The sequence below is a fragment of the Anas platyrhynchos genome, chromosome 3, assembly GCF_047663525.1.
Source record: "Anas platyrhynchos isolate ZD024472 breed Pekin duck chromosome 3, IASCAAS_PekinDuck_T2T, whole genome shotgun sequence".
Taxonomy (NCBI): domain Eukaryota; kingdom Metazoa; phylum Chordata; class Aves; order Anseriformes; family Anatidae; genus Anas; species Anas platyrhynchos.
Window position 1 is genome coordinate 24,648,173 of NC_092589.1, and position 20,652 is coordinate 24,668,824.

A 20,652-nucleotide genomic window follows, 5' to 3' on the forward strand; every position below is an offset into this window, starting at 1 on the left:
TGTGCCTGCAGGTAGCTCTCCCTTTCATGAGGTGTCAAGGCCACAGGCTTTGCTTTCTGAGCTACAGCTTTCACAACCCAGGGCAGCAATCAGGCTTTGCCAAAGCATCTACTGTGTTTTTTCAGCCACCAGACTGTAGCAATGTCCATGCATGTCTGCTGTTTATTGACAAATAAAGCATTTTGAATGGCAGGCTAAATGGTGCAGAAATTAAGGTTCCTCAGCTTTTCCGAAAAAAAATAGTGATTCCTGCACTTTTGGTACAAAAACGCTCAGTGAGTAACATCAAGCCACCACCGTGCCCTCTATGCTTGCTGGTGTGATCCCCAGTAACTGCTGTCCCAAACCACACAAACTGAACTGAAACCCACCCTGAGTATCTGCAGCTGTGCTCATGTCCCAGGGACAGCAGAAATATCTGTGACATTCTCTGCAAGGGAAAGCCCAACAAAAGGCAAAGGTGGCTCTTTCCCCCCTGGTGTTTCCAACCAGGGCCCCTGCCAGGGGGATATAGGCAGTGAGCACTCACACATTAGAACAATAAATGGAGTTCACAGAGTCATTTTTTCTACCCATTACGGTTAAGAAGCTTTTTAAACACTGCCCAGAGGATACTGCAGTAATTCTGCACTGCTGATGTTGGGACTGTAGGAGGGAGGAAGAATTTCTGGCATTAGCATAGACTCAGTTAACACTGATGGCACAGAATAAAGATGTCATGTCACTTTTTAAAAGCCAGTGGTAGAGAGATGGAAGTGGAGTTGCAGATATTTACAGCGCTCCAAATTTTATTTTTTGGCCAGTCAGTTCATTGGCATTCTGGCCAGTAGGTTTAGTCTTTGCTCAAAATAAGCTGGATGTAAATTATTCAGGTTTTGCCTAGCCATGAACCAAACACAAGCCAAACAATAAATGTAATAAAGTTGTGAAATACAGGGCACTTATGCTCACAAATAAGCAAGAATCTGATTTTCCAGCTTTGAATTTTTGTGTAGTACATTTTTTCTCTAGCCTTTCATGTAGGATTCTGGTTACTAGGTTAGCTGGTTTAACTGAAAAATACAGTGTGAGGCCAGCCATTTTGTGTTGCACACAGGGATGGACAGTGTTAGAGACGTTTGCAACTAATCAAAAATAAAGCTTCTTCCAAACACACCATGAATCCCTGCTTATTATGCAAAGAATGATAAAAGATTAAGATGAAACTTCATGATGAGGGAGACACAGATGAAAAACTGCAGATTACAATGCAGAGGGGAAACAATGCTGTATATTGCCAGATAGTAATCAGAGAGGTACAGAAAGCTCAGGCTTGCCTACGGTGGACACACCATCTAGTTTGTAAACAAGCTGGAAGAGAACAAGGGTTCTCCTGATCCTTATTTGTCATTCTTCTATGTGTCACAAAACTAAGTAACATCAGAAATCTGGGCACCTGTCCTCTGGCTACTGCAAGTCTCTTCTTGACAGTATAGTCCCAGCCTGCCTGCATTCAAGGAAGACGAACACCTTCTGGAAGGTGAATATTCCTGGAAAACCCGAGGGAGTTTCTCTTCTGTTACAAATTCACCTCCTGATCACATTAAATTTTCTTGTGAAGGAAACGCCCAGAAGCCTTCAGTCATCACTACTACTGTTCTACCTTGGCAATTTTACCTTCATGTAACTGTCTGCAGTGTACTCAGTTGAGGTAGACATATCCCGCTGCAGTGCATGGGGCATCCTTAGCTCCGCGTATGTGCTAAGCAAGAGCAGGGCACTCAGTAAAGGCTCTCTCTTACCCCAAAACATAAGCTCTTAATTCCCTGAAAAAGCCACTGAGGGACCTATATATATTTCTCCCCAAGCTGGATGCCTTTCAGCCCTCTCATCCTTGCCCTGCATGCAGCCAAGAGACCAGCTGGCCAGCTGATGGTGCTGTGCTTGATCACCAGATGGTAGAGTGCAGTTGGGAGATAGAATTGTTTTTCACAAAATGGTATTTTCATGTCAGAACTGCTACAATCCATAATTCAGTTCTGGTATATTGAATATGTATATTCAGTTACATTTCCAACCACTCTACTCTACTTGCATTTTGAAAGTAAAGACATGTTTTGAGGAATTTTCCTGATTATTCCCACAGCAAATCAACACCATGAACAGTACTACCAAAACAGAAATAATGGTGGAAACAACTAAGTATATAAAGTCACTCCTACTAAGCTCAACAGTAGACATAATATAAAGGAATAAAGATACGAGATTATTATTTTGAACCCTGAATTTTCCAGTAAATTTATTTATTGAAAGCCTACAGCAAGGATTATTCAAAATACTGTATTCTTAGCCAATAATTTCCAAATTCTTCTCCATCTCCAGTTACTTAACCTTCACAGTGCCACCTACATTTTTTTCCTCTGAAAAGACAGTTGCAGTTAAGTAACTCCTTACAGACCATTCAGTAAGTCACTGGCAGCTGTACCTTGGATCTCATGACTCCCAGACTGCTTGCTCTCACTCCTAGACAACCATGCTTTAATTTGGTACCCACTAAAATTACAAGAGTAATCTTTCAATGTGCACACAGTAGGAAGCACTTTTCACCTTCTACAAAGTGTGAAATGAGTTGAATAATTAAGATTTTAGTGAAAATCTGTTTCTCTGGTCTAGTTCTGACAAACACCATCTTGCTGAAAATCCCTATCACTGGCACCAGCTGTAAGAGCCTAAATGAAGCATTATAAAACTTATTCCAAGCCTATCTTAACAATAGTTTAGCATTAACTGATTCCCGAAAGGAAACAGAAGGTGATTTACAATCACTTACACATAGAGCTTGTTTATTACTTGGAGTTACAGAGACCATTTCACAGTTGCAGTCAGCTGAGCTCCTACATGAGTATCAGACCAAACTCACCCTCACCCTCAACAATCCTGCCATTCATAGTATAACTGGCAGTAAACCATTGATCTTAATGCAAAAGCCTTTATTTTCAAATGCATTTCACAGTATGTATGAGATGAAACACATCCCACGTGAGCTTTCACCTGTAAATTATAAGTTCAAAAATGTGATTTTTTGTTTAAACTGCAAACATTGATTATGAGCTTGCTGCAATGGAGAGCTAGGGGTTCTTTTAGCAAGACACCCATAATTATCTTCAGGGAAATATTTATATTAATGATTCACATGGGAGTGCTTGGAACACCATGGTCTCATTTACAGCAGATCATTTTAGCTTTCTTCATCTCTCAGTCCTTTTTTTGTTTCTTCCTTTTCCCGTGAGTGCTTGACTTTATGATCAGTAATGGTCTTTTTAAGACTTTGAGAAGCAGATGCTGAATATTTGGCCTCATTTCTGAATGTGGAGCCAATTCCTTGCGACTATTTTTGTATAGAATTGATGCCATTAAGGTGTCTGATTGCCTGAGCTCCAGCTGCAGCCAGGTACTGTACTCCAGTGACCTATCATTAACAACTACATTAAAAAAGAAACAAAGATAAATGCTGAGGCTGGATTCCTGTTAAAGAAATATTCAGAAATGAAAACTTTAGTTAGATAGTGGAAAGACCATTCTTCTTTTCTTCTCAGGTCAGTGCTTTTACTGCATCTGATGGTTATAATAAACTATGCCTATTGTATATCAACTTGTGATTGGGATGCTTATGGGTTGACTGCATTCATTGAGTTTAATTGGGGACTGCACAGACACCTAACAGGAAGGAATCAGAGAGCTGCAAAATAAGCCAGGCTTGGGTATTTGACAGTTGTCACAGGATAACCCCAAACCTGGAAAAGATCGGAGAAAAAAAAAGGTCAAAGTACTCAGCAGTAGAATGGAGGTGGAACAGGGAGACAGAACTGTTGGGAAGTTGTCTAAGAAGCCCAGACAGGTAAAAACAGCCATCAGAGACGTCTGAAGAAGCCAGCGTTCACTGTAAGCTGAATAAACCAGGGTTATCCTATTATAACTCTCTTTAATTTATTTTTTTTCTTTGTTTATAAGAAACAATCCCTTGAGCCTGCCTGGTGTCACCTACACCCATCATTAGATATTGATGGAAAGAAGGAATACCAAATCCAGCTGCACTTGCTGGGATAAAAGAGCCATATCCTAAGGCTTGGCTGAAGGCTGAAGAAGTCAAAATGTACCTCCTGGGAAAAGGAAAATCACAAGGCTCTATCCCCCTTGGAATGATGCTAAGAAAAAAACAAAAAAGGAGTGAGGGGAACTGGATGATAAAGCCACAAAACCAACTTACAAGTATAAGGAGGTATGAAAGAATATTAGTTTCTGTTATTTATGTGTAGTTATCAAGTTATCCACTGGTGAAATTACTTCTATTTAAATGTTTGTTCTTGTCTCTGAAAGTGAACAAACCTACACTGCAAGTAGATTTTCTAGAGTCTATAGCTACACTTCCCATTTTTTGTGGAAGATGTCCTGTGACTGCACTATGTAGCCAAATTTAATGAACTTGTCCATAAAGCACAGAGAGATTTGATTTCAAGCTAGACAATGCAGTGTGTTTTTCCCTTCTGAGGAGCCTTGCCATATAAAGTTAAAGATTAATATTATAAAACAGCCCTCAGGGATAAATTTTGTCTGCTTTCCCTTACCTAATCCTCAGCATATTTAAAGCACTCTGGATAAAATACTAAGTGCATCTGGCAGCTAACATGGAAATTCAGAGCAGAAATTATGGCTCTATAAAAGAGTCTGGATGTCTGGCTGATTCTGGAAATGCTAAGGAGTTTCTGAAAGGTACACTAGGGTACCCGTGAAGGTATAATAACGATTTACTTTGACACTCCTGTGCATCAGGCAGAAACAGAAGACATAAAAGAAACAGATTAATTGTTCTTCTGTTGTTTACTTGAAAAACTAAGACTAGTGTGGAATGTATCTATTTCAATCACAACGAAGATCAAAGAAGATTTCTGCAATGAAAAAAAAAAAAGAGTAGTAATATAATAGTATTTATCATTCTCATACAACATTTTCAACTTGGAGACTGTTCTCTAAACTCTCAATCCCTTCATCCCACCTCCAACAAGAGCTGTAAAATGTCCACTTTCGTGTATCATTCTGTCTTCAAATATGTTCTAGTTTTCTTTCTACTTTACATTACAATGCATGTGCTGCAATTAAGTGATCTGATGATTATTAAGCAGTACAACCATAGAACAATATGACTTGTCTGGTGAATATTTCATGTCACTGTGCTCTTTCTGGTTTTAGTTCATCTCCTCACTTCTTCAGCTGTGGATAAAGATCTACAGATGAAAGTCAGAATCTTCCAACAGAAATAAATAAATAAATAAAAATAGACATTCCAAGACATCTATGAGCAGCTCTGTAAAGTGTTCAACTTCCACACTTGCACAAGATACCTGGACATATGTACCATTTGTACAGCCTTGGGTGATGAACGAACAATAACCTACAGTCAACAACCCTTAGAATTATTGAATGTCTTTTTTTCAATAAAACTGTGTGTAAATACATCACACCTGCTTTATATGACTCATAAGACCCCAGAGTGAAAGACCATCAGCCTATTTCAGTCTTTGGCTATTGTACTAAAGGAGTCACCAATGCAAAGGCATTGCCCAAGTAACAGTGCTTATAGGCATTGTTGCTGCTATTTGAGCATTTACTGTTGCTTATCATTTCTGAGTTGTGAGAACTATTTCTCTAGGCACTGAGTATATTCTAATACTCCACTGTGGTCAGTACTGTTAAAAGCAAGGCTATTATGTCTTGTGTTAATATCAACTCAGTTAACTTAGATGATGTATTTTGCAATATTTACTTAATTCTCCCTTCTGCCTGCATGCTCAATAGTTGTAAACATAGAATAGGATCTCAGTATATACTTACCCTAATATCTTAATATTATAGAATGGAACGGAACAGAACAGAACAGAATATTTGAGTTGAGTTGAGTTGAGTTGTGCTGAGTTGAGTTGGAAGGGATCTTCAAACATCATCAAGTCCACCTGCCTGACCACCTCAGGGCTAACCAAAAGTTAAAGCTTGTTAAGGAGGGTATTATCCAATTGCCTTTTGAACTCTGACAGGCATAGGACATCAATTACCTCATTAAGAAGCCTTTTCCAGTGTTTGACCACCCTCACAGTAAGAACCTTCTCCTCATGAACCTCCCTTGGTGCAGCTTTGTGCTCTTCCCATGCATCCTGTCATTGGTTACCAGGGAGAAGAAACTAGCAGTTGGCTGTCCATTTCATTTCACGGAATTCCCTACCAGTATGTTTTTAGGTGCTTGCTCTCCGATGTTTTGGGAAGCCATTTAATTCTTCAGGAAGTTTTTATACTACATATGGCAAAATCTTCAATTTAAGGTCCTTTTTCCTCCCAATCTTTTACATATCTGATTATACAGAAGGCAATCAATAACTTCTATTAATTTCTACAGATGGATCATTAACCCCAAACTGGCATTTCAAAAATCATACTAAGAAATTAGCATTTTCCTTTGATTTTCATGTATCCTTAGAATTGTCTAACAAGTTTAGGTACAAAAGAATATTTACAAAACTTCTGCATAGTAATGAAATTAAAAAAAAAAAAAAAAAAGGAGGGGGGGATATAAAAAAAGTTGAAGACATAAATCAAGGAATAAAAGTAGTAGAAAATTCAATGTTAAGATGTTTCAGCTTATCCCTTAAATGACTGTAACAATCCAGTAAAACAACACAATTTCCTCTAACATCATTCTCAGAGATAGCTGAACCATTTCAACTGAAGCTTCCCAAATGATTCAGCCTGAGGCAGACACTCAAAAATCAATCTGAATGTTTAAATTTGGCAAAGTTACAAACATTTAAGAACAGGATCTCATAACAGTAAATACTTGGCAATCTGAGCTAGCGGCACCCTTATTTGCCTGAGCTATAACAACTTTCCTGATCAGGTCCAACAGCTGTTTCTGAGAAGCCACTGCACAACATTGCAATGTTGGCTGCATATCAGCACCAGGTAGCACAATTTTTATGCAGAAATGTCTTCTTCCCTCTCATCAAAATTTTCCTGAGTATAACATAGCCTCTCACAAGAGTTTGTGGAAGCTGTTTTTGCTGATACTGAGAACAAGACTGGGCTGACTGTTAGAAAGCATGCGGTAGGAGTGAAAGGATGGATGAGATGAACTGATTGTTCCTTCCAATCTTCATTTATTTTGACTCTATATGTGAAGCATATAGATGCTGCCAGATCACTGTAGCAAACCCCAATGCATACATACAACTGCTTTAGAGAGACAGCTACTTGACACAAAGTTGAAAGTAATCCAAGCGGTCCCTGGTATAACCATGCGTTTAAATGGTGTGGAAGCTCTTCATTCAGAATTAATTTGGCTTCAAAAAGAGACAAAATTTCAAAAGATTGACAGATAGCGTTTGTGCAATTGCACATACATTTAAGACATTCCCTCTGTAAAGGTTTATAGAATATATATAAATGAAAAAGAAAAATTCTGCTTACAGCAGAATAAAAACTCTAAAATGTTTTACTGTAGCTTCCTAACAACCATTTACTTTTAATCATTACCATATTAAAATACTGAAAAGGAAAATTTATTAGGATAAATTTTGAATTGATCCTGGAAAGAAATAAATTGAATTAATTTGATATTTGCAGATTTCCTCTGTTAAAAAATACTTCTTGGTGAGATTATACAACACACATAAAAATAATGCCGAGAAATGAGCTTGACATTAGTATGCAAGGTGCAGAATAAAAAAATATGCGGTGAGGGAGTTTTGTTCTCTAATTAGAGTAGTAGATTGTAACAAGATTCCTGGAGTCTGCAGCTCCTTGCATAAATCACTTTAACACTTTCAAACAAGAGCATCTAATGTTGATTTAAAGGATTTAATGTCAAAATTTTCTGCATACCAGCTGAAGGCTACCTAAAATATCATTCACAGGTGGAGTTGGTGGGGGTGGCCTTTTGGTGATGGTGCTCTCTATTCTACCAGGAGCAGCTCTCTATCTCAGGAGAACCTGTCCTTGCAAGTGGTATGCTTACAGATGTGGAATTCAGCCTCCTGGGGTTCACTCAACACATGCATTGATGGGACCCCATATGAAACCACCACAAAAAGTGTCAGTTCTAACAATAAAATAGAGCAATAAGAAAAATAAATAAAAGGAGGGCTGGATTTAATGCAAAACTCAAGAGGCATCCCACGTTGCCCTGACCCAGTGGCTGGCACACACAGATCCACTTATTACAGTTCGTCATGGTTGACTGGGGTAACAACTTCTGACATATTATTTAAAATGTAGGACTTTCAGGGCAGCAGCTCTTATCTCATATTTTAAGGTACCATAAAAAAGACCCTCTCTATGACATTTTCATACAAGCAATAAGTAATGAACACAAACTTGAAACCTAGCTTGGCTCAACTGATGTATTTTCCAAGATATTTTGATCAGAGCTGGAATGCTCACCTGTTTTAAAGGAGGGTAACACACTGGCACAGCATTTTCTGTTTCATAAGCAGGTGTTTCTGTATTTTAATGCTCTTATCTTCCTAACTAGAGAGTTGTCATTATTTATCAAAGCTATTACATTTGCTTGATCAAGGCTAAAAGGGACTTTCTAATTCTTCAAGTTACATATTTTCTGTGATATAAAAAACAACAACAAGCAAACCTCTGAAAAATGGATTCCATAGATCTGGTCTGCAATTAATCTTTTATGGTATGCTAAATCAAAATAAAAAATAAACAAACAAAAGAAAACAAACAAAAAAAATCATTGTATCATTCCAAAATTGCAAAGGCATTTTTAGTTTGGAATCACTGTATTACTTTTATGTAGTATATCACTTTGTTGACGCTGTTGGCAAATTTTTGCATTCCCAGGTTGTTTAGCATTTAGCTCCCTGACAAAGGCACCACACATATATTCCTATTACTGCTTTCAGCTAAATTCTACTTATAGATATCTACCTTACAGGCTTGAAACAGCTAAAATATACCTTTTTTAGGTGCATGAAATGCAGAGGATGTATTTGGATTCTGATAACTTCCTGGGATGTTTTATTTGAGGTGCAGAATGAAGATGGCACAAGGTAATCCTCAAGGCTTTGCTAACGTATGGAGTAGTCCATTCAGTGTCTTTGTTTTAAATGTATGGGATGCAAATATAAATACCCTTACAATATCCTACATTCCAGCACTGCAGCTGTAGTTACAGACTATTCCTTTTGGATTGGTAAGATCCATTGCACTCTGGCCACGATTCTCATGTTCCTAATCAGTAAAGTCAATCACTTTGGTTGCAAATCCTTAAGGTTAACTGCTATGAGAGACAACAAATATTCAAGTGTGCAGCATCATGTGTCACTGAATAATGTTTGCAGCTGACACAGCCCAATCCAAGAGTTTGCATGGAACATTTTTTGTTTCACATGGAAATCTGTCTGTACCTATAGAACCACTGACCACCTGTAGATGAATGTGTGTTCCATAATTCCCTCAGTATTTTCATTAGAAAAGCTGCAAAGAATTCACATTTTCAAAGCAAAGCAACCACCATTGTTAAGAACTTCCAATCTTGCACTGAGGACACCAAGAGAAGAAACATTAGATGGAGAACCCCAACAGCTGACTGTGCAGGGAGCCAGAACTGAGTGCATGCGGGGAAAAAAAAAAAAAAAAAAAAAAAAAAAAAAAAAAGGTATATTCTGCATAGCCTGCAGAAAGAAGACATATAACGGAAGTGCAGCCATAGCCCTGCGTTAAAGTCATAGTGAGCATGCTGCTTTGCAAAATTAAAAGCAAGATAAACAAACAATAAGACATTTACCTTCCACATCAAGGCACCTAGGTGGGCTATCTGACCAGATAAGGTTATACATGCACTCAAGGAACTCTGCCCCTTCTAGTTTATATCCAGGAAAGCATTGGTAATACACCACTGTTCCTACTGGGAGGGAGGACTCGAACTCAGATATGTTAATGTAACTATGAGGAAGAACCAATGGCCTCAGGCAACCTGCAAATTAAGAAGAGGGAGGTATCTTTTATTATAAGGTGCTTATCTTAGTCATCTTAACACATCCTGATAATAATAATAATAATCCTTCAATTTAAGAATTCCTTCATATTCTCTTCTGTGAATGGCATGGCTGCATAATCTCCCTCAGATATGTATGCTTCGTTACCCTGTTTCAAACTCTTTTATTGTTTAACCCCCACAGTTTGCTAGTGTGGGATTCAGTCTCAGCAAATTCAAGAAAGGTTTACTGAAAATTACAGTATTTTGCTGCACAAACATTCACTGCTTTAGCAGATGGCAATTGTTCTTTTTGTGCTAGTATCCTTAATAAATAAAGATTGCCACCTATATAAACCACAAGTTTTATTCCTCCTCCTAAAGCAGTCATGTAAACTTTCTTCAATATTAAAACCGCTTCTCTGACAACGTGTACACAATTGTAAAAGATTTTCAGACAGAATTAATGATTTTGAAGTTCCAATTTGAGAAAGTCTAAAGCGATGTTACTTACTATGAGCAGTCACATGATAAACACAGAGCAATTCACATAATTTGTGTCTGAGGGGGGAACAAAAATCAGTCTGAGAACCTCTTGTAAGATGCTAACACTACTATGGATGCCCAGCTAGTATCTATAAAGAAAAAGTCTCTGCAGCATTTTATGTGGTTATTTCCTTGCAACGGTCAATTGAAGAAGAGGGTCAAGAGCAAAAGCAAACAGAAAAAGCTTGAAAGCTTTTTCAAGTACACTGTACTATCAGAGCAATGTTTTCGGCAACTTTTGTACTAGTTTACTCCGTGCTCAAATAAATCTTTGGGCATTCTGCCTGCTGGTAACTGCTCATACCCCTGATTACATATGCCCCACACGTAACATGTCAATTCCTGCAAACCAAGCAGTCCGCTGAGCAGGATGATATAAGCAACCTACAATGGGACAGACGGAAGGAATGCTGACTGCCCAAGCAAGACCAGGTTTGCTGTCCTCTGAACTGTATCAGAGCAGGTTTTGCCCTATTGGCTCAAAATTTTAATGCTTATTGGGGTCTCTGCAGTGCAGGACCAAGATTTACTGGAATTTTTAGGAGATCTAAGGGTTTGTGAAAATCCCTAGGTCTCCAAACATCTCCAGGTGCTGCAAACTCCATTTTGACAATTTTTGCTAAGAAATTCACATCATTCCAGATTAATTATCCAGAGTCATTATCATGACTCTCTCATGCCAAAAATAGTTTGTGGCTTGATTCCTATATGCTCTACAGTCCTCTCCCACTGCTCAACCAGAAAAAAAAATGTCTTAGTGTCATAAAACTCCTGCCTGTTTTAATCAAATGGCCATGTAAATGCAATTAACAGCCTACTAAGTGCAAGCATACGAATGACTTTTATAGCATTAGTGCTTAATATGGCCAAAAGAAAATTCTGGAAATAATTCTGGAACAGGATTATAGAATTTGGCAAAACATGACAGATATTGGAACCTAAATCTTCTATTCTGTACCTATCTAGTAGCTAAAGCACTTTGTTCTTGTGCAATTATTTTGTAATTTTTATTACAAAATAATATTAAATATTTGCCAATATTAAATAATTGCCATTATTTTTAAAAGCAATTGACATTGAATGTTGAGTAGCAGCAATTGATTGTGTTTCATATATAAATACAGTCACAGAAGAAAGTAAAAAGTCGGGGGGTAGTTCTGTTATCCCAGTTAATATTGGTTATCATGAAATTTCCACCTGAACCTTTCGCAAATACAGTACTTACAAATCCATCTTATGAGTGTTCACCTCACCTAACTGGAGGAGTCTTAACCTACCCTAATTACCTAAAGTCTTATTTTTCAGCGTCTGTCTTAGGGAACGGTGAACTGGCCTGTGAAGATGCTGCAACCCCTGAGATGAGGTAAGGTGAACCTACTCTCAAAAATGGTTTGCTTTCTTTCTATTGCCACACACTATGTCACTGCTGGTAAAATACTTCAGAACTAATGTGCCTAAATGTCTCCATGCACGTACCACAGTCTAAAAGAACACCATGGGACATAGGTGGATGTGTCCCAAACTGACAGTCCTAACTATGGACACACATAAAAGTAAGCTCCTGTAACTTCTGGGTGGCACCCATGAATGCTATCACCTTCCAGCTGACACACCAAACTTTGTGTATCACCCTGCCACCGTCACTTCTGAGAAGTGTTTCAGCTTCCCTGCTGCAAGAGACAGTATTGTCCTTAAGTGCCTATTGGGAACTGTCACATAGAAATGAAAGCTCCTGTTAACCCAGTCTTCTTAGCACAGACAGTTAAATTCTTTTGATGCTGTTCAGCTGGCCAAACTTGAATAGGTTAAAGTACTTAGACAGGCATGTCAGAAATGTGAAATAATGGCAGACTAGGGTTATTCAGCTCTCATTCACTAAAGTTGGCTTACCCCAGCACTTCTCAGTCTAAGCAAAGCTGGGTTCTCAAACTGTTAATACTACAAGTTCAACTATGAATAGATTTTCTGGCCAAAATCATTCCTGTTCAAACTCTCTGTTTTCAGTCAATACCTATCAGTTTAATGGACTGTGAATCTGACTAACAATTCTGCTGAAAACTCAGAGAGACAAACAGGTTCCAGCATCTTCTCTCCTCTACTTGTGCCCACTGCACAAGACAAACAAAGGTAAATTGCAGTTAGAAATTTGAATGTTTCCGTAAATTAATTTGTACAAACATGTCAGTTGCTCATCAGATCTTTTGCTGATATTCTGATTTAAACCTGATTTATTTTTAAAATGCAATGTACCTGTGTAAGACTTTAAACTATCAAATTAAAAACAATATCTGAAGTAATACTTCAAGTATGGTTGTGTTCTTAAAGTGTCATCTTCTTTCCTGCCATGAGCAGTGGGGAGGAGAAATCAAAAAATCTTAAAAGTAGTGCTGTTCAAATACTGTACAGCGGGATTTATAAGACCACTGACATCCTTACAACTGTATGAAAAAAATATTGGCAAGCTATCACAAGGTGCATGAGCTATAAAACAGGATGTTCTGGTGTACTAAACCTTGGCAAATGGGCAGATTATCCCAAGTTCCATCGTCTTGACAAATTGAAACCATGTTGTCTAAGTCAGGGTAACGGATCTGGAATCCTTCATGACAGCTGATTATTAACTTATCTCCAGTCCTGTAAGTCTTGTTATGAATCTCTGCATCTTCAACATGTGGAACAAGGCAATCTGTGACTTCATAAAGAAAGAAATTAACTTAATTAAAATAACATGTCTAGCTATTCAATAATCAAACTCTTAAGCAAAAGTTAATAGTTAATGTAAGTGCTCTGCTTAAACCATTTGGACAAAATGCATTTCAGTTAATATATACTTTCCCTAGTTAACCATCAGTTACAAAGTCTATATCACAATGCTAGAATTTGCTGTGTTACAATAATGGATCATTACCCCAGATGTTTTCAAACAAACACAATTAAGAGAGTTTAGGAAGACTGTTTTTAATTTTCTCTTTCTATTCATCATGTTTGTAAATTACACAGCACAGTCTGACTACACGACAGTCCATATGAAGTCAAACTCTTTGACAGCACCAAGGACAGGATGAAAGAAGAGATAAAATACAGATATGGCAAGAGGAACAAAGGAAAAACGGTTGTTAGTGGAGAGACGGAATGAAAATCAGGTACAGCTAGAAGGGATTACATTCCACAGAGTTCATTATGAGAATGTTTTCATGTTAATCTCATTGATTCTGTTTTAAATCAGGTAATTTTATGTGCTTGAATTCATATGCCTTTAGAGGGTGTGATTTTTAAGGCACTCAGCACCAACTCAAGTGCTTGTGCTTTAAAAATACTCTCAAAAAGGGAAATAACTACAAATCTCTGCTGATATACAGGCATGAGCTCTCTTACCTGTCTGTGATACATGAATCTATTACATTACACTATTGCAACTCAAACTATGTGCCAGTGCCAAAGACACCAAAGTATAAAATGAAATCCAGATGACTTAAAAATGGAATATGTTGTGGGAAGTGGAAGGAAAGGGTGAGGCACAGTTAAAAATATTCTGCTAATACTGAAAGAGATATGCCAAGAGGATATGAAGAAATAGCCCAGGTTACTGCAGATTCATCTTCCTCATAAATGCAAAGTGAGATTAAACAGAAGAGAGGAAAAGATTAAATATTGGGAAAATAGAATTATCTGTATGTCTGCCAGCAGCCAATCCATGACACAGATGATGATAAAAATTTCCAGGCATCAAAACCCACAGTGGTTCAAATAATAGCAAGGAAATCAAAATATTATAAGCCTGTTTTATGATTTTTTTTCAAATAATTCTACCACAAGAGGCAATTATCTTCATTTAGGAATGTGATATATATTAAAAAAAAAAGAAGTTTCAGAAGTCCTTTGAGACTTACATGAAAGAGAAAGTTTCTGCTATTTTCACTGGTAATTCTTTCTAAAGAAGTAGAGGTAGCTTAAATTTGTTTTTAGCAGTTAGTTGTGAGCATGCACAAAGTAAAGCAATAGAAACAACTTTTTTGTTTGATTAGAAGCACAGCTTGAAGCAAGATAAACTGTAATTTAGCATAGCACATGAAAACTAACAAAAGCAAATATGCTTCATAATGTCTTCATTTATTTAGGCAAAAAGTAGGTTGTTGTTATGAGACTCAAACAAAAATTTTACTAATATGACGTGGAGGAGTGTTGCTTCCCCAGTTAAAATATATTTTCCACTGTACCTTTACTTAGGGATGGTTTCTAAAATACACTGTACCTACTAAATTTTAGTTTGAAGACTGGACGTATTAGTCAAAAATGTCCTTGTTTCTCTTGTAGTATAGTGTATTCATTTATACATGCCTAAATCTGGGAGGATGTGTACATTAGCAGAAAGTTATAAAATGCACTAGGCTGAGGATGCAGGCATTGTCTTCAAAGACTGGACATTTTTTTCTCTCTCTGGCAAGTTAATCAGCAGAGGAGACAGCAGAGGATGCCCCGTAAGAAATGCCTGATGTTAAGCCTTGGATGCTGTCCCTCAGATCCTGCCCTGGGTGCCTACAAGGCTGGGATAAGATGTATAGAGATCCTGCTGTGAAACCCCTCTGGAGGAGGTCTGAGACAGATAACAGAAGATAATATCGATGGACAGCTCACTCTCTTGGCACAGCAGCTTTCTGTTGCTACACAAATAAATAAAGACGTATATATACACTGCAGTAACATCTGAGATTTCACTTTCAAAGTGGGGGAAATTGATTCTGTAACAAAGATCTATTACAGTGACTTCGTTCTCATTGTTCCAAATAACAGCTATAGATAGAACTATTTTAATCAGACAGATGTTGGTGGAGAACAGGATGTGTCCTGGAGGGTTTTGATAACAGGTCTATTACAAGACCCAGATAAGCACAGGACTAACATAGGACAATATTGCAGCTCTTTTTCCTGATGTCTTGTGAACAAATGGTTTCCTGCTGGCTGAATTTGTATTGTTTAGCACTTATCCAGGAATAAATTGCAGTTGCCCTCTCTCTGCAAGCAACTGGATTAGCTGGCACAAATTCTGTTTGGAAAAGCTGAGGATAAGTGACTGAATTTTAAAATGTCCTGTCCTAGAAAATAAACTGTTTTATTCTAAATACTGTTCAGCAAATCCATGAAGGCTGCTAAACAATTTAATGGAGTACACAGTCTTTAACCAGCATCAAACAGCAATGGGTACAACTTATTTTCTGGGAGTTTTACATGAACTGCTTGTATCTAATGTGGGAATATTACAATGTCTCAGCCAAGTGCACACCCTAGCTAAGAACACATTTCTTATCTTCCAGAGGCACAAAGGCAGCAGTTCTTGGGTAGGGGTAGCTGGCAGGCCCTGTATCTTGCCAGCTGCAATGATCATCTTGGCCTAACTTTCATGAATCATAGAATCACATAATCATTAAGGTTGAAAAAGCCCTCCAAGATCATGTAGTCCAGCCATCCCTTACTACCAACTAAACCATGTCCTAAGCACCACGTCCAACCTCTCCTTGAACACCCCCAGGGACGGTGACTCCACCACCTCCCTGGACAACCCGTCCCCATGCCTGACTGCTCTTTCTGAGGAGAAATGTCTCCTCGTTTCCAACCTGAACCTCCCCTGGCACAATTTGAGGCTGTCTCCTCTAGCCCTGTCACTAGTTATCTGTGAGAAGAGGCTGACCTCGGCTCCCCACACCTTCCTTTCAGGTTAGAGAGCAATAATGTCTCCCCTGAGCCTCCTCTTCTCCAGACCAAACAACCCCAGCTCCCTCAGCTGCTCCTCGTAGGACTTGTAAAGATGAAGATGCTGCTTTGTACATTAGGACTCCTTGACTTCAGGGATCCATGTTCCCACCTGTCACAGGAGGATATTTTTTTTGGTGTGAATTGTAAAATTTGTTAAATGCTACAGTTGTAATGCTTCAGTTTATGTGCATCATCTCAAAGCTGTTTTATCCAGCCCACAGGGAAGGAGGACCACCTTCTATCCTCAAAAGAGCACCTAGAGCATAAAGGTAACCCAGAAGAAAGGCATGACCTGGATGAAATGGAGATAGACAAACCATTCATGGGTACCAGCTGGCTTGGCATGGCTTGAGTCTATGCAGGTGGATTCTTACCCTCCCAGAATTACCCTCGGTCCAGGCTAAACAAGGAGGTGCTCATAGGAATCACTTGGGGTGTTGGCCAAAACCTTATCAGGACATTTCTAACACTGTAACAGTATGTGCAATTGCAAAACAGCGTCCCTGCCTGTGCTTTAGCACCATTTATTTTACTAATCTATACGTGAACTCAAATCCAAAGAGATCCAGTGCTCCTATGTGTTCGTGGAATGGCCTCTGAATTGGCCTTCACCACATCCAGCATCAATACTGACAGGCTGGAATGGAGAGGAATGGGGAGAAAGGATGAAAGGAGTGTCATGAAGAATGCACTGAATGCAGGGACAGCTTGTCTGGACCCTGCCCTCTTAAAAACAAACATTTAAAATTCAGGTTGTCTCTTTCCTTTCAGTATTATTAAACGCACAGTACTGTGTTAGTATGATCATTCTGCAGATGGTAAATACAGTATTTCAGTGCATATTAAACAATGCCTTCTCCTTATTGACTTTGCTTGTATCCCAACAGCGCACAGCAGCTTTGCCTAAGAGCAGTGGCCCTTGCAGTAAGCACAGGTTACATGAATCATGGGACATTTGTAGCCAGGATTAGGAATTGACAGAAAACACCGGGCAAGAAAGTTAAGAGATGGAGATACATAAATAAATTAGTAAATAATCTCACAAATCCAGGGACAAAGGCAAAGAGAAATGAGTGCTAAAGATCCTACAGAAAAATTGTAGCTAAACCGTGCTCTAGTCCACTACTTTTACTGCCAGTTAATCATCCCTGTCAGTGGGAGAATGGGGCACTGAGGACATCTTGAAAGCGTCTGCCTGTGGAAGCATGGTGGGGAGCAGGGTACAGCTCTTAGTTTAGTTGCTGTCCCCACACAGACTGAAAATTTAGATTCAATCTCATAGGAAAGAGGAAGCATTTGTTCCAAGTAGGGCAACAGTCTCAGCAGCCACATTATCACAGTGGGAGAAGATTAGATTAAAGTGTGAACAACATGACATATTCCTTTTAAACAGTAAATACAAAGTTCCTACCTTAGAGCTTTGGCATTTATGTGTATAGCCACATTAGAATTGATGGAAGTTACATTCACAACAGGCTGTAGATCAACATGAGAACATAACTCTAAGCACGCAGATTTCTGACAGTGCATTTATTGGGTACCGGCTCATGCAACTTTACTCTTGTACTGACACTTATAATCTCCTGCCACTTAACAAAAAATGACAGACATATAAAATCAAGTTAATTCAATGACGAGCACTTTTAAGATAAATTGCATTCTGAAATGGGTTGTTTTTCTTCCTCTTGTAAATAGCATTATTTTGTGATACTGTTCTAGTAAGCAGATAAAGACAATTATATGCACATAACATAAAACTATAAAATTACATGTAACTACCCTTAGCAAACTCCTGAGATTGACTTAAAATGAACTGCAAAGTATGGAGTGTTTTTGCTGTTCAAGATCAGATGGCAGTATATGACATTTACATGTACATGTATTGTAATAGCTTCAGAGGCATGTAGAGTGTACCACAGCAAACATGGTAATCAATCTCTGCCTTAACTGGGAAAATATAATATAAAGTTTATTTCATCCCCAGATAGCTAATGAAAAATGTTAAAATGTTAATTTCCTACTTCACCAGTAGTTGCTACAAATTTCAAATTTCTTTTCTTATATCATTAAAGAATTTCTGCAATGAGGACTTCTACGCACATCATTAGATAGCTGAGAATTAAACACCATTGTAACTCGTCCTTGGCTGCTCTGCAGATGTACCACACTCCTGTGCTGACCACCTCCACATCATGCTCCTTCCTCATGATTCTGGTCCCAGTGCAAAAAAAGGTCACTCTAAAAGCACTTCAGTAAATGCTTAGGGCTCATTGAACCTCTGCTTAGTATTTCTGTTGAGTCCATGATTATATCGTACATTGGAAATAAGAATTCATTCTATCTTATTTTTTCTTTTTCTTTTTTTCCAGTGTTAAACCCTAGGATTGTTTTAATAATACCTGAGAGAAGCACCGTTAATCAGGAACGTACTTATGCAATTGCTTCACTAACTCCTAAATCAGGGGCTCCTCTTCAGTCAATAATAACAAGTATTTTTGTGTATGCCTGATTTTCAGCACAGAACTTTAACATAACTAATCACATAATTACAGTTATGCTCTAGCTAAAGTACTTTGCTTGATCAGAGCTTTGGCTTACAATTGTTTTAAAGTGTTCTGTGCTATAAATTAATGATTATCTCTTAAGCAGCTGTTGCCACATCATCCATCACATCTTCATCTTCCAATTTCTTTTTTAAAAACACCTGAATCAAATTTTGATCACACTGATATTAGTGTCAGTTTTGCTGTTGATGGCATTGTGATCTGAATTTTTTTCCACAGATTTCCACTGTTCTGAGGGGGAAAAGGGAAGTGGTCATATTCAATGAATATTCAATAAAGTGTGTTAATGCTTACTGTAACAACTGCAGTGGCTGATACAGGTTCTATTTTAGTAACTCAATCACTATACTTTGTGGTTTGTTAATGGATTGTACCATGGTATGGCACACTGTTCAAGCTCCTATGTACCTGTGCCTTGATACCATTTTCCTCCTTTTATCAGCCTGATAGTAGTTGTGGCTACGTGAATCGAGGACACAATTTTCAATGGGCATGCATTTTATTAGTGAGGCAGGTAATTCATGCCCACGTTTTGGTAGGATGTTGCACTAGTTTTGACATAGGATATAGCACATCTTCAAATAATTCCGTGAATTGTACTCAATTGCCAAGATTTCATCCCATCTATGTATGTGCCTGAAGTCTAAGTATCAGTTTCTTGGCCAGCATCACCTGATAAAATGACTACTATTCCGTTATTTCTTATCAAAGCAATTTCTGTCAGCTATGATCTATGAATTTCCTTAAAATCACATGTAATTTCATCTTTGAAAATGAACTGAAAGTCACTCAGTCCTGGAAGTAGGGCAATTAACCACAGGATGTGCTTGCACTGCACAGCTGGTTCCCTCTTGAGAGCAGCAGTCATATTGTCATTTGGACTTCCTCCTACAACTTTCCCCTAAACCCTAGCTTTTCCCTCCAAGCACCTTCTCCAACCAACCTGTTTGTCTATTTTTCTGATGTTAAATCTCATTTTAAAGTAGATCCAGTTTTTTAACTGGTGTCATGGTCTCCGTGTCAATGATTTCTCCTAGCAAATTTTGGATGGATCATACTTCTGTTATACTTTCCAGAAGTTCCCAGGAGCATTCCTGATAAGACAACTGCATTGTAGCTCCCCAAAGGCACATTGAAGAGGTGTCCTGCCTGAATGACGCACTGACATGTGTATCCCATATCGGGTTCTACCCCAGATGGCTACTCCATCAGTTAGGAACTGTACTGTTCAATCTCCCTTAGGCTTGTTTTTTTTATAATCACCCTCAAAGCTGACAGCACATTCCCACACAATTTATGAGCAGGTGTTATTAGCCCTGCTTGCCTTTATGTTCTACAAATTACCTGTAGTCTCAGTGCATACTACAAGACAGCTCAAGACTGTGTACCTTATGACTCTGTTGCCTGTGGCCTCAAGTACATTCAGGAATCTATATTTTACCAAGACCTCTGCTTGTCCAACAGAGCAGCTACCTGAAAGACGATGGACCACTTACCAACTATTTTTGTCTACTCTCTCAAATATTTCATGTATCACTTTCATGCAGACCACTGTTCAGGGGTGACCCCTTCCTATGTATCTCCTTGGCCTCATCTCCCCAGGCCTTGCTTGCTCTTATTGTGGAACGTACCTTCACATGCCCCTGTCCTGTCACTGGGTTCTCATACTTACCCACCTATCACCATAAACAAGTATTTGCAGTTTTTGTACACACTGAGAGATGCACAATCCGATATAGTAAGTGTGTTTATGAGCCACATAAGTGTCTAGTTTTG

At 38.4% G+C, this 20,652-nt stretch overlaps 1 protein-coding gene and 1 long non-coding RNA gene across 5 annotated transcripts in view; one reads left to right on the forward strand and one right to left on the reverse strand.

Moving 5' to 3' along the window:
- Positions 1–20,652, reverse strand: part of SUSD4 (sushi domain containing 4) — a 73,525-nt gene that overhangs the window by 8,068 nt on the left and 44,805 nt on the right. For both annotated transcript variants that reach the window (XR_011808096.1, XM_027453076.3), the window contains exons 3-4: positions 13,074–13,253; positions 9,827–10,015 (exon numbers count right to left, since the gene is read on the reverse strand). Coding sequence is in view for 1 of the 2 variants with exons in the window: in XM_027453076.3 (XP_027308877.2) it covers positions 9,827–10,015; positions 13,074–13,253 (369 nt within the window). In the remaining variant the exon portion in view is untranslated. The remainder of the gene's footprint in view (positions 1–9,826; positions 10,016–13,073; positions 13,254–20,652) is intronic.
- LOC119716517 (uncharacterized) lies at positions 13,564–19,138 on the forward strand. Of its 3 annotated transcripts, XR_005264673.2 has the most exons (4): positions 13,566–13,704; positions 16,527–16,581; positions 18,385–18,544; positions 18,682–19,138. It is a non-coding gene; the product is annotated as an uncharacterized lncRNA (long non-coding RNA). The 3 variants fall into 3 exon arrangements; XR_005264672.2 differs by having other exon boundaries at positions 18,385–19,138; XR_005264671.2 differs by lacking the exons at positions 16,527–16,581; positions 18,385–18,544; positions 18,682–19,138 and adding an exon at positions 15,007–15,258 and having other exon boundaries at positions 13,564–13,704.